This window comes from Perissodus microlepis, chromosome 12, assembly GCF_051167445.1.
Source record: "Perissodus microlepis isolate ML-2025 ecotype Zambia chromosome 12, ASM5116744v1, whole genome shotgun sequence".
NCBI classification, from domain to species: domain Eukaryota; kingdom Metazoa; phylum Chordata; class Actinopteri; order Cichliformes; family Cichlidae; genus Perissodus; species Perissodus microlepis.
The window spans coordinates 5,273,838-5,288,836 of record NC_140472.1 but is presented as its reverse complement, the minus strand read 5'-3'; the positions used below and the strand labels follow the sequence as shown (position 1 = coordinate 5,288,836).

The 14,999-nt window shown below is 40.4% G+C and overlaps 1 protein-coding gene across 2 annotated transcripts in view; it reads left to right on the top strand.

The window, feature by feature from the left end:
- Positions 1-7,160, top strand: part of hk2 (hexokinase 2) — a 42,958-nt gene extending 35,798 nt beyond the window's left edge. For both annotated transcript variants that reach the window (XM_084945652.1, XM_084945653.1), the window contains 3 exons: positions 2,305-2,460; positions 5,314-5,550; positions 5,921-7,160. In XM_084945652.1, the coding sequence (XP_084801778.1) occupies positions 2,305-2,460; positions 5,314-5,550; positions 5,921-6,065 (538 nt within the window). In that variant the 3' untranslated portion in view covers positions 6,066-7,160. The remainder of the gene's footprint in view (positions 1-2,304; positions 2,461-5,313; positions 5,551-5,920) is intronic.
- The last annotated feature ends 7,839 nt before the right edge of the window (positions 7,161-14,999 follow it).

Here is a 14,999-nt window from a genome sequence, read left to right as displayed (position 1 = left end):
TAGCATCAGTGATCAGGATAAGTGATTGCATAAAGCAGGTTATCAACTTGCTAAGTTAACCCAGGGGGGGTTACCCTGTGTGTTCACATTAAAGTGGTGGTGCTGGCAGCATCTTACCAATCCAAAAGGGGCATTTCACCAATCATATAACTCTTCTTTTCCCCCACAGAATGATCCCTATGAGTGTCACCTATTCCAATGATAAAATGTAAAATATTTCTATGTGATCAAATATATCTAAGAACATTAAAAGAACTGAAAAATGTAGCCTGTCCTGCTCTCCCTGCAGATGTGAGGGGGCCGTGGATTATAAGTCTAAATGCTGAGAATTAAGTCTGATCACATTTGTCTCTTGGCTCTTTGCACACAGTCGATCACTCAGTACCTTTGGCTGAATGATAGAGACTCAGCATAGCTGCCAGCTATTTTATTCACCCAAAGAGCTGTTTATACAGCTTTCTGGATAAGATAAGTGTTTTATCTTTTTTTAAAAGCACAGTTCTTGTATGATTGTTTATCAAACTACTGGATGGACTACAAAACAGCAGAATTGTGTCTGCAGGAACATCTGTTACAGAGACACTCTTAAACTAAAACGATGCAGAGTGATTTCCACTTGGGGTTCAGGTTTCATGTTGTTCTTATAAATAGAATTAGATTAAGGAAAAATAAATTCATCAGCTTCATCAGATCAAATATTAAAAACACATCAAACAGAAGAAGAGCTAAAGTAATCTGGGGTCATTTGATGAGCATCTCTGTAAATGTGCAATCTTTGGATAGTTTAACTTGGTGCTTAAATACAGTCTGTTAGCAATATGTTTTTAACAGTTTCTAATTCCCAAAACAAAAACAGCAGACTCCATCAAGAACAAACTAACAATAACAAAAAACAATACCAATGAACTGAATACACAGAGCATACAAAACAACACAAAACTGCAAAAGTATTTTCGTTTTCTATGTTGTGCATGTGCTACACATGCAAACTCATCAGCATGCAACTATTTAAGCAATATAACATTATATATTATTTAATTAATATAGATATAAGATGATAGGTGGACATTTTACCAGAGTAACTAGTCACACATACACACTTGCATGTATCTTAAAATGGAAAAAACTGAAAAGCAAAGTTTTCCCTTTGCTTTTCAGTGTCAGTACTATCTGTGAAAATGAGTTTGTGTGATTATGATCACTTTACTGCAGTTCTTTGGAGATCTGAGCAGTCATGGTGTTGATTGATTGTTTCTTTATTTCAACAATAAAGCAAAAGCTGCACTTTAGTTTAGCTTGTAGTGGAATTAGAATATATACAGGCAGGTTCAAAAAGCCCAGAGCAAGTGAGTCTGAATATGTTTGAAAATGAGTCTTGACTGTATTTGAGTGTTCCAGAAAAAGCCCAGACCTCTGTGGAGAGTTGTCGATCCAATCTGATTGACTTTGAGAGCATCTGCCTGTGAGAATGAGATAAAGGGTTCAAAGCTGTCCCAGAACCATCCAAGTTCAGCCTTTTTTCCTGAAATCTATATATTCTGTATTCAAGTCCACAGGAGCTCAGGTCGGCCACCACATCACATTTTTCTCTTGTTTATTCTGTTTATCTGAACACATCCAGACAAAGCATTTAATTTGTTGGCTTAAAGCACTTTGTGATCTTTGTTCTGAGAAAATACAAAATACCGAGCCACCGAAGAGGGAGGTCACACCTTTGACCGGGAGATGAAATGAAATGAAAGACACATTGTTGTTTTAAAGACAAGTCGGGCAAGATCATTGGTTTCCTCTTGACTTATTCATGAGAGAACATTAAGCTGTAGCTGTGAGTAAGACAGCGGAGCTATACCTATACAGGCATACTATACATTGATTATTTCAAAAGAACAAGTGCTTTATTAAGTTATTTTTTCTTCTTTTAAAGAAGCCTTTTGGAATATCTGTAAAAAGCAGTCTCAGTGTCACGTCAGGGAGTTCATGCAGTGTGTGTCCTGTACATGCCGAGCATATAACATTAGACAGAATTCATTTCAGTCCCTGTTACACATTCTGGTAACTATTCCATTAAAATCTGCTTTAGTAATGACATTTGTTTTTGTTAATGGAACAAATAACTTATCTGACTTCTCTTAAATAACGTTTCTGTCTCCTCTTTCTCAAAATAAATTGCTGCTTGCTCACTAAATTTCTTTTTAGTAACATTTGGGACTGAAATTGTAAATGGTGATAATTTAAATACTGTGGCTACTGTGTTGTCTGTGTGCATGGATCTGGAAAGTTTAAAGTTTGTGTGTTCTCTCGAAGGTATGAAAAGATGATCAGTGGGATGTACCTGGGGGAGATCGTGCGGAACGTGTTACTGGATTTTACCGCTAAGGGCCTGCTGTTCAGGGGCAAAGTGTCAGAACGACTGAAGACGCGAGGCATCTTTGAGACAAAGTTCCTGTCACAGATTGAAAGGTGAGTATTACAAACTGCTCTAGTCTCAACATGTCTGTCGAGCTCACGCCATCTTGGTCACATGATTGGCATTTGTTATACTAAAGCCTGAGGTGTATAATGATTATGTATAAAATAATGAGCAGCATGTCAATACTTTTTGTATCACTGACTCATTTTTGTTCTTTGAAACCAACACAGACTATTTAGATGTGATAACATAATATCACAGTGTCTGAATATGTTGCCATCCTTTATACTTTCCAGTTATCCTTTTATATTTTTATATTTATTTAAGTATGTTAGTGAAATATAATACAAAGTTAACAGAGTTAACCATTTTTCCTTTTCAATGATGGTTAGCAGTCCAAAACAGGAAGCTCGACTTTACACCACAGTCTGTTCTGCTGTGATGCTTCTCCAATACATGTGCTGCTCAGACTATTGTAAAGCCACTTGTTATCCCAGGGTGTTAAATGCTGCCATTGTGTAAGATCCTGCTGGTATCATAGAGATGCACTGCCAGTGTCCTGGTCAAGCCCAGTACAGAGGGTAAGACAAAAGGAACGGAGCAAAAACAGTTAAGCCGATTTAAATATTTAAGGTTTAAATATTCCTGAATATGGCAGCTGTGGCTCAGGATCAGGAAGGATCAGGCTTAGGACGGAGAGGCTTGGGGGTTCGATCCCTAGTTGCTCCAGAGTTGTTGCTCCCAGTGCATTCATCAGAGTTTGGATGTTCTACTAAAGTGAATGGAACATGTTGGATAAAGCTGAGTGCTCAAGTATCACTCAAAGAACTCTACTTGAGTAGTAGAGCAGAAAAGTGCTGCCTAAGAACTAGGGCTGGGCCATATCATACCGTTCACGGTAATACCGGTATAATGTTGGGCAACGATAAGAAAATGAAATATTGCGATAGAATATGGGTAAAACGCGCATGCGCAGTGCCTTTGTTTTCATATGCACATGGCGGAAAAAGCATAGCAGAGAATGAGAAGGGCGAAAGTGGATCGTTGAATGAAACGGATGAACCAGAACTGGTTTGTAAAAATGCTGCAGCTTCAGTGGTGTGGAACTGGTTTAGCTTTCGTCCGTCAGATACACAACAAAGCACTATTTTTGGTAGAGCATGCTAGCGGGCCGTCGTTATTACCGTGTTGTTTGGAAAATACGACACTTAAAATCAATCCTTTGATTTTTCTGAAAATCGACAGTGCCCCTTATAATCCCGTGTGCCTTATGTATGAATTCTGGTTGTGTTTACTGACCTTGAAACGATTTTATGTGCTACACGGCGCTCAAAAATCTGTCAAATGTTTTAGTACGACTTTGCTAAGCTACGAATCCGCACCGCTTGATGGATTGTTGGAGCATTACGGCTACCGTAGCCATAATGTTACTGTATTGTGTGTATATAACCTCTTTTTAAGTTTTGTGGATATTATACATGGTTATGCTGAGGAAATGTCGGCCAATTTCCACTGGAAATGCCTTTTGGTTAAACTGTCAGCAAGGAATTTGCATTTGCACTGTTACATTTTTATATAACTTTAATGCACATAAAAAACAGCTGCTTGTTTAAGTGAAAATACATTGATGTCTTTTTTTTTGCACTAATAAAGTTGTGGAGTTGTAAAGTGTTTTGTCTAGTGTCAATTATATCGTCAGTTATATATATCGCAAATTTTCAAATGTATATCGTGATAAATATTTTTGGTCATATCGCCCTGCTCTACTAAGAACCAGTCCATCTACTGTATGCATCATTAACACTGCATGCTAAGAAGTTCAGCTCATCCAGTGTGAACAAATAATACCAAGGTGTCGTTTGCATGTGACAAGGAAGACGTGACAGACCAATGACAAGCAGACCTTTGACCGTATTTGAAACTCTGGGAATGAGAGTAGGCTTTGCAACCTGTGTGATGATGGCAGGATTTCTAAATGTTCTGTATGCTAGTAGCATCAGTTAAGGGCCTGAGGGCTCTGTCTTATCGAAAGCTTAGCTTAGCATTCTGATTGAATCATCCTGGATTTACCTCCCCTGCTACAGTGCACATGAAAGAGCCAAGATGTGTTATTACAGATTAATCTAAAGAAACATCAATCGCGCTGGGTGATTTTAAAGAGATTGATAGAAGCAGATCAATGCAAAAGTACAAAGAAATGGTTGAGATCAGAGATGTTTCAGAGAAAGGCTGTTACTTTGTGTTCATAAATTGTGCTCTTTACTTTCAGCACATTTGATGTGGAATTACAATATTTTAAATGGGTAAAATGACATTTATTCTAATGATTCTACACAAAGTCATTTAGAATGAGAACATTAAAATATGTTGATACTTATCAATTAAAGTTCACAAACTGAAATAATTATGAAGTGATTAAGATCCTTTTGGCTGCACGTTGCAACGGACTGAGAAGGAAGAAGGTCTTTGGTCAGAAAGGGCTCCATCTGTCACTTTCCCATAGCTGCAGATGTCCTCTGCAGAGGAGTGAGAGCTCGCAGCGGCTCATCATCCATAAGGCTTTTTATGAAGCGAGATAGAAAACATCATGTGGCAAATCTCATTTAGAGGAAAGAATGTGGAAATAGAAAAATGGATGAAACAAAAAAATAGTGCTCCTCTGTAGGTCACAATGCTGCAGGTCCATGTTTGCTGCATCCTCCAACATGTGGAGTCTGAAATCTTTCTAAAATCCAACCATGAATCTCTCTGAGTCTTTATAGGGTTTAAATTTGCACGTGTAAGACTTTGTCTGCTTTAAAGTTCCGCGTTTCTTTCTGATTATAAATGCTCTGTATGATTGTGTGTCTAATAAGTGGACTCTCTTTGCGCGTGCATAACACTTTCTTCTCTCCGACCCGCAGCGACCGCCTCGCCATGCGTCAGGTTCGCTCCATCCTGCAGCACCTGGGCCTCACCGGCTCCACGTGCGACGACAGCGTGCTGGTGAAGGAGGTGTGCAGCGTGGTCGCCCGCCGTGCCGCTCAGCTCTCTGGCGCAGGTTTAGCCGCTGTTGTCGACAAGATACGGCAGAATCGCAACTTGAATCAACTCTCCATCACCGTGGGAGTGGATGGCACGCTTTATAAAACGCATCCTCAGTAAGAAGCAGTTATCTCCTAAAACAGCATTTTATTCACAGTTCATAAGAATCAGACAAGCCTGCACTATTAAGCCCTGAGCGGTTGGGATACAGAGCTGCACTGCACACTTTTATATTCACGAATTTATTATATTTTTTTCTGAATTGTAGATTTTTGAATAAACTATTCATGATTTGTACAAAGAGCTGCAGAAATGTATCTTTTTAGTCCTTTGAGGACTTGAAAGAAAAGACCATCTGGGTGTATTAAATTTAAGACAACGTAGTCATCAGCTGCAAAAATACTCTTATTTGCATAGTAGAGGAAGAGTTTCTTGCAGCTTTTTGACACTTTTTTTCTCCTCTCTCTCCTTCCTTTGCTTATTAAGTTTCTCTGCCATTATGCAAGAAACACTGCGGGATTTGGCGCCACAGTGTGAGGTGACGTTCCTGAAGTCAGAGGATGGAAGTGGAAAGGGAGCAGCACTGATCACCGCAGTGGCCTGCAGGGTCAAAAATGAACGACAGCAGTAAATCCCAAAGGCTGCTGGGATGTCATGAATAGTTATATATATTTTTAATGTTTTTTTTCCACCCCCAGTGTAAAGGTGTGTAAGAATGTGTTTTAAGATTTGTGTTTGTAATCTTTGTAGCTGACATTGAGAAGGGGGGAGTCTTTAAATGAAGTTCAGACAGCGCGTTACAAGAATTGCACCTCCTGTGAAATGTGACTGTTACAAGCTGATGGGCTTGTTTTGTATACACTCCATCTTTGTCTTTAATATTGAATATCCCAGGCTGCCTTCCAGCTCGCTGTGTATACGTTTATACACTGATTGAAGAAAAAAAAATGTTGGAAAAACTTGTTTATGCAGCACGTGTCACAAAGTGCCTCCGTCACAAAAACATTTCCATGGCCTTTATTTGGAAAATTGCTGAACACGTGGGAGATTAAACTGTAACTCCTGTGTTATGAAACCAAAAATGAAATGCCGGTTGTTGTACTGAATTTACCAATATTTAAACACAGCGTTTATATAAGTGAACTGTTCTGTTCTGCTGGACATGCCGAAAACCAAATCTTATTCATTCTGTATTTTTATTCATACTGTGTTTGTATTTGTAGTGCTAGCAGAGGGCTAATGATTACCATTAGGTTATTCTGATGCTGTAGGAAAAGTACCAACATTAAATATTATCACTGCACCCATCCCCAGGGACTCTTACCAAACAATAGAGCTCAAAAAATAAAGGAGAAAAGACAAAAAGTTGAAATCCAGCACTGGTGGGAAAATGTTTTTAATTTATTTTTCTTTTTTATTTGTATTAACTTTATTTGCATGTTTAAATATTTCATTTTGCTACCAAAAAGGTTAAAAAGTCATGTTTCTGAAAATGCCTGTCAAGCCGAAACTCAGCAAAAAAGAATTCTCCTTCTTTTTAAAAAAATCAGAATTCCCAACATTCAGCAGCAACATCACTAAAATCAGGCTTTAGTGAACTTTTAGAACCACAGCACTTTGCTTTTTCATTCATAATCTGTCTGCTAAGAGCCGCATCAGATTATCTGGCAGATCATAATTCATTCTGCGGTTTTACTTCCATTAAAGACCGTCAAATTACAATTGATGTATTCGTTTGCTCTTTCTTTTATTCAGATGGGTACTAAAATAGATCCATTTGGGAGCAACTTTCAAGTGATGAGATACTGTAGTCACAGTGAGGGTACAGGTGAATCACAGCATGACTCATGCAGGCTTCATAGTTTTAAGCTTAGACACGTGCGCATGTAATGTGCCTGTGGATGAGTTCAGGAAACAATCAGTACACATTTGCGCATTTACACTCTCGTTTCTTCCTCCATTGTCCTTTATTCCATTATTCTTGTTACGCAGCCTCCATGTTGCGCCGTCCTTTTCAAACTCAAAGGTCAACAATAGGATATACATATACACAGTTTAGTGTTCCTGAAAGAGGAGATCACAAGATTCCTCTAACCTTAAAGAATGTGTCCATCACCAAATACATTTGTTTATATCCAGGGAGATGTGAGCAGGCTTTATCTGATAACCTCAGAGGTGAGTATGTTCCTTCAGCCGACAGCAGATGTGCATTTGCATAATATGCAGTCTAATTGGTGTTACTACATTCAGTTTAACCTAACACCTTAATCACTATAAGCAGACTTTTATAATGAGCCTTCTGTCCTTGGCACATGCCGGGGTTGGACGGCTAATGAACTGGACATCACACATGTTAGTCATACGCTTGCATAAATGTTGCCTATATACAGTCTGCTGTTATTAATATAACTCCAGGTTCACCTAATGCTGCAGTCCTGTGTCTGTATTTAAAAACAAAAGGATCTCAAAATGCTTTTTTTTTTTTTTGTGTCCCGTTTGGATCTTTAGCCATCAGAATTGTTGTCTTAAGGCCAAGAAAGATGCCAAGTGGATTTATTTTACCAAGTGGATCATCATGGCCTTGCCATATTGGTCCATTTGATTGACCTTTATTATAATTATGTATTTATTTTATTTTCGGTTGCTACAAATGGGACAGACATGACTGGGGGATAGGACAGGGAGAAAGAAAGAGAGGGAGAGAAAGAAAAATAGAGGGGAGAAGAGATGGTGAGAAAGGGGGGAAGAAAGAAAGAAAAACAAAACACCTGGATCACCTGTATGGAGAAAAAAAAAACAGAAGCGAAAGCAAACAAAAAAAGAGCAACATAATAAAAACAGCACCATCACAATAAACTAGCTAGCAGTAGATAACAGTAGATACTAAATATTAAACGATATTGTGCAGCACGCAAGATAGACAGCGCACAATGTGCTTTGAGGCAGCAGCCAAGAAAGGTGTAGTCCGCGTCTGTGAACACCCGTGTGTACACCTGTGTGCATACCTGTGTGGATCAGCACGCTTGTATTCCAAAGGTTTCTCCATGTAACGATCTGCTAGGGAGTGTGGGGAGCCATAGCCCCGTCCCCCACGGCATGAAGCAGGTATGGAGGAGATCCAGGCCCCAGACATCCAGAGGCCCCAGAGTACGAGGACCCGAGGAGGACCACCAAAAGGGGGGGAACCGTGCAAAATGCTTTTAAAATGGTCTCTTAAATGGGTTTTTGATCAAAAGCTGTGGCCTTTGATCAAAAACAAGTTGTATGGCTTTTCTGGGAGATACCCTTCGCTGTGACATCATAAAGATGTAAGCTTAGCACTGAGTGTTCAGAACAGTTTGAAGCCTGAGCTTTAAGCTCACATGGATTACTTTTACATATGCTGACCCGATTATTTAAAACTTTGGCCACTTTAATATGAGTATCTATCCCTGTAGCAATAAATGTATGATAAAAATAAGGACAGGAATAATAGGCCTGTCCTAAAGGTCACTGCCATTACAATCTTCATCTCTCTGGTCAGTTTGTGCTGAATGTCAGGCTTCAGTTCATTCATTAGTTTGTGCTTGGTAGCAGTGGCGGTCCTAGCCTGTTTGGCGCCCTGGGCGAACACTCCCTCATGCTGTAATTTGTGCGACATTTAAACATTTATGGCGGTTTTAATGGTTAATCACTGGACTGTTATCGTCTGCTGTGCTTGATTTGTCTTGTGAACCTTATAATACGCCCTCAATACATTTCACAAGAATTCTAATCCAATTAAATTTTAAAGTTATGCAGGTCCATATCACAACAAGAGTTGTCTCAAGCAGCTTTACACTGCAAGGTAAAGACTCTACAATAATACAAAGAAAACCTCCAGAATTAGACAACCCTCTATGAGCAAGCACTTGGTGACAGTGGGAAGGAAAAACTCCCTTTTGACAGGAAGAAATCTCCGGCAGAACCAGGCTCAGGGAGGGGCGGCCATCTGCTGTAACTGGTGGGTGAGAGAAGGAGCTAGTAGTTGAATTTCTGCCAGTCATCTGATTATTGTAGCATCTTTATCCTACCATGCATTGGCTTCTGGTGACTGTTGCTTTGATTTGGTGCTATAATCAATAAACCTGAACTGGGCTGGATTGAATTAGCTGGCTCTGCAACTAGCGGCCATTTCTACACACTCCGCCTCCTGCCCTCTTGCAGAAAGTTTTCAAATTTGCAAGAAGCAAAGCATCCCCACTGAAACAGTACAAGTAAATCTTCATTTAAGGGGCACAGAGAACATAAAATAGTTCTGAAAAACCTTGAAAACTTTTTAAATTTCTTTCCATTCTTGTGCATGTCTTATATTTCAGAGCCTCAAGCCAAATTATAAATTACAAAAAGGGGTCAGTTTGTCTTAATTACGCATGTTTCCCATGTTCCTAATGAAGTCTTTGATGGGAGATAGTTTCTTTACTAAGAGAGCAAAGGTTTGGCAACATAATGAGGAAAGAAGATAGCGTATCAGTATAATGTTAAAGTCCATTAATGCAAACAAGTCAACTGCAGGCTTATTTTTCTTAACCAATCTTGCAATGAAAAAAAATTATTTCCACCTGCTTAAATTATTCTGCTTGCACCTGTGTATTACAAAGACTGCATTAGTGAATGGATTTCATCCGTGGTTACTTCCACAGAAGTAAAGTGAGGTGTATATTCATCACGACACGTGAACACAAAGAGAGTTGGGTAGAATCATTTATTTGGTAGCTTTACACAAGAGAAACAAAACAGGCACACAAAACAACGCATATAATTAACACGTTAAACCTGAACACATGATGTAGACTGAACATGAAAAAAGCTCAAAGCACAGTTGTGGCATGATAGCACACAGTCTGTAATAATCTGCCACTGCAGCAGCTGTTTGCGTGTTACAGCTCCTCAGCTACAGCCACAAGCAACTAGTGTCACAGCTGGTGTGCAGGCAGGCACAGTGTGAAGCAGAGCATGGCATAAAGAATAATCTATACAGTAGCTGCAGGATGTCATAGACTGGCATTCTGAATTTTTGGGGAATATTTTTTAGCCTTTAAAACAAAGAGGAAAGTTGAGTGTGAGGGTCAGCTTGTCTGGATCACAATGAAACGCCCCAACAGCTTCTCCCTGATATCCAAGCTGCCCACAGGATTAATGCTACTGAGCCTCTTAATACGCTGACATTTTCTCCACTCCAGCACGAGGATGACTTTTACTGTGAAATGCCTCAACAACTCTTTGAGTTCATTAGAGAGAAATTCCCTTCGGCATTATCAGTAGAATAAAATTAATATTGTTGATGAACTAAAAATTGAATCAAATTAAATATTTAAAAAAAGAATGTATATGAAAGATGCAAATGAGCGGCATGTGCCTTTATTATTCTTGAGTCTGCATCTAGATGTCTCAGCGTTAGTGTTTAGGCCACTGCCATACTCGTTTTAAGGAGCAATGTGGTTCATGAAGGCGTTTTATCTCTCAAGAGGCTTCTTCACTGAAAAGAAATGGAGATGTCATTAAAAAACAATTTTGCCATTTTCATAAAGGAGTCAGTGATGTTTGACTTCCTGCTGCCAGCTTCCTGTGGCTATTCAAGGAATTAATGGTAGTTTTTCCCTGCATAATTGGTCAGAACTTGGTTTCTATAGCAACACACGTCTTGCTCTGGCTACAGGGACGGGCTGCAGCAGTCACATTAGACAGACACCCAGTGCTGCTGCTTTGTTTGTGGTTGTAGCTGAGCAGTGACTTTTTTTCTACAGTGCCTTATAATACAAAAAATAAAAAAATAAATGTTTTCACCACTGAAACATGAGCAATATAACTGGGCTTCATAAAACCGTCAGAGTTAAACCCTTTGTGACACGAATCAAAACAGAACCACAGGAAGCTATCGAGTACAAGAACACATATAAATCACAATAATATAGAGAATATAGAGGCAGAGTTTTGCATTGTAAGCCACACGTATAGTTTGCAACATAGCTTTTGCTTCTCCTGAGTTGTCATCAGGCAATACTGACCACAAGAACACTTTTTTCTGACATCATTAATACATTCACAAAAAAATCAACAGTGATAACAAAGTCACAGGCCACTGCGCAGTAAACATCCTGTCCATGACATTTGAGCTAGCATGCTTCAATTCTAAAACACGTTTAGATTATTGAATAAAAAGTACACGAGTATGGTTACGCCGAGCTCACAACATGATTTCAAATTTATGATGCCGGGGGCCTTCTCGAGGCTCTTCTCAAATACTAGAACAGTTCTGTACATGTTGACAAAGGCATGAACGGGTAACACATTCAACTTGTACTACAACAGTGACTGTGTAGCAATAAAGATGGCATTAAAAAAAGCAACACGAAACAGAGCAAAGATCCAAAACATTCTAACTGTAACATAAAGTACTGTGCAAAGGTTTCAGGCACTGTTTCTCCCTTATTATCCTGCAACAGCTGCTGTAGCCCTGACAGAGATTTGGGGTCAAAACTACGACGCAAGTTCAACACACCCTGGATATTTTTCAATTTTCTTTACTGAGTGCAATCACAAGTCTAATTACTTAGTGCTACAGTTAACTAGAGAAAACAGTGGTTTGAGCCCACGGCACGACCATGTGAAATGACCTTGTAGGTTGGTTGCCTTTGAAATAGTTGCTTCGAAGACAGGGACCAGGTCGAAGACCACTCACAGTCAGAGTGGGTTTGATCTGTCAAGATGATGATAAATCATCAGTGAGATGGAGTCACTCTGCTGTCAGTCTGCTAGCAGTTTGCAACTAAATTGGGTCAAGTTGGGTCAAGTAAAAAAGTAACCCCTAACCCTATTTGAATCCGTAACAGCAGTTATGTGCAATTTGTTTCCAATAATATGGCAATTAACTGAGATAAACCGTCAACCATGCAGTCTGTCATGCACATAGACAGAAATTCACATTAACTACTTATATTCAAAGTCCAGATCTGAAGCAGATGGACGGGTCTAAAGCTACATACATCACACTAACAATAATCATGAATGAATGACAAATATCAAAAATACGATAGCAGCTACAATAAACACAGCTGTTGCAGCCAAACTCAGGACACAAAGGAAATGCCAGCAGTGTGTGAATCTAATTGGCAGAGCTGCACTGAGACTTAAAAGGTGTCGTTAAAGTGCAGGTCATTCATTGGTGTACAAAGGCCTATAGAGCTTGGAAATACAGACTGGGTGCAGTCTTCCTCCACAGCACCAGTCCTACTGAAGAGCTGGCCTTTTCCAATAACGAGCGTGACCTCTTAAGGAAGTAACTAGCAGCTCCTTCCTTAAAGGAAAATTCATACAGTGTGTGTCAGTGCTTGATTAATATAAAAAGATTATCATGTAACAGATTAATTAGACCACCACCAAAAGTAAGGATTATGGCACAGCCTTAAACGAGCAATATCACTAAATACTAGAATCACTTTTTATGCTTCTGCAATGGTTAATCCGCCAGTTTACACATGCTTTTATTATCAAAATGACATTTCTAATGCTAAAGTATAATTACTGTTGTTATGCATGAATTTTCCTATTTAGCCTAAAGCAGAAAAAAATAGCAAAGCACATTATTATTATTATTATTATTATTATTATTATTATTATTATTATTATTAATTTAATAAGATTCCAAATTACAGTTAATTACTTGCATTCCTTAATAGAAATATTAGTTTTGGTGTGATTGTTATCCTTGATTAATTTCTGATTTCTAACAAGTTTTTAACATTGTAAGCAATTAGTAAAATTTATTTACTCTCTCTACATTTGTAGACATCGGTCTTGCTTCCTCTACCCACTTCCATACGTAGGAATGCAAATTGTAAAGAATCAACCTTTTTAAAACAGTGTAATCAAAGTCCATTTGCTTTCAATGTATGATCTCTAGATGAAAGAAGAACTCCACATAGCCTGTACTCATGAGAGTGTAGCCCAAGCTGGAGAAATCAGGGTTCGACTCTGTCTGTCTGCATATAAGCTGTATTATGAAGCACAACACATGATGTGACTCAGAAACAGTCACATCATGTCAGTCTGAGGCTGCTCTGAGCCCACTGGGGCATCTGATGATGTTGTTTCCAAGATGGCGCGGCCACGTCCAGACGCCTTCCTGACCGCTCCGCTCCGACTATCCACTTTTCTTGTTTTTTACTTATTTTTTGCTCTGGTTTACATCCCAAAATCCTCTAGTCTTATAGTATACGACAGCGGATCACTTGTAAACATCGGTGACAAGGTTGCACATCTAATCTTGGACACTTTTAAACCCGACCCTTCCTGGCCGCCAGAGATTCTACGCAGCGCGGAGAACAACAAAGGACGGGCCACTCATCCGAGGCGCAGAACAAAGAAGCGCTGGGGGAACCGCGCTGGCATTAGGAACAGACTGAGACAGCAGGCGCATCGCGCACCACTGCCCAGTATCCTACTGGCCAACGTACAATCCATGGAGAACAAGCTCGATGACCTAAGAGCAAGGGTCACCTTCCAACGTGACATGAGGGACTGCAACATTCTGTGCTTCACGGAGACATGGCTGACCCCCACCGTGCCGGACCGTGCTGTAACTCCGTCGGATTCATTTTTGTGCTCCGCGCGGACAGAACGGCAGAGTCGAACAAAACCAAAGGTGGAGGAGTGTGTTTCATGGTAAACAGAAAGTGCCAGGAGCATTTCTACTCTCTCCAGCGGCTGCTCGCCACATCTGGAGTTCCTGAGCATTAAGTGCCGCCCTTTCTATCTGCCCCGTGAGTTCACCTCGGTCATCGCCACGGTGGTCTACATCCCACCCCAAGCGGACACAGGTATGGCTTTGTCCGAATTACATGATGTGCTGAGCTCGCTTCAAAACAAGGACCCGGGCGCAGCCCTCATTGTAGCAGGAGACTTTAATAAAGCGAACCTCAGACAAGTCATGCCAAACTTTTACCAGCATGTCTCGTGTCCAACGAGAGGGGATCGAATTTTGGATCACTGCTACACGCCATACAAGCAGGGCTACAAAGCTGTCTCACACCCGGCTTTTGGAAAGTCTGACCACAACGCCATCTTCCTCATTCCCCAGTATAAACAAAACATACGGAGGGAAGACGTAACCACGAGGGAGGTAAAACGGTGGACTGCCCAATCAGAAGCTACGCTACAGGACGCACTCAACGACGTCGACTGGGACATGTTCAGAGCATGCGCAGTCGACATCAACGAGTTTACGGAGGTAGCAGTATGCTTCGTCAATATGCTAGCGGAGGAGATTATCCCCACTGCGAGAGTCACCACATTCCCAAACCAGAAACCGTGGATGGACAGATCGATCCGCACTGCAGTAAACGCCAGGACCGCCTCCTACAACGCGGGTCTCGCCACTGGCGATATGAGCGCCTACAAAGCAGCCTCATACGGCGTGCGGCGCGCGGTGAGAGATGCCAAATGCCGGTACCGGGAGCGTGTGGAGTCCCGCTTCCACCAGGGCGACACACAGAGTATGTGGCACGGACTACGCACCATTACAGACTACAAAGCCAGGGACACTGCG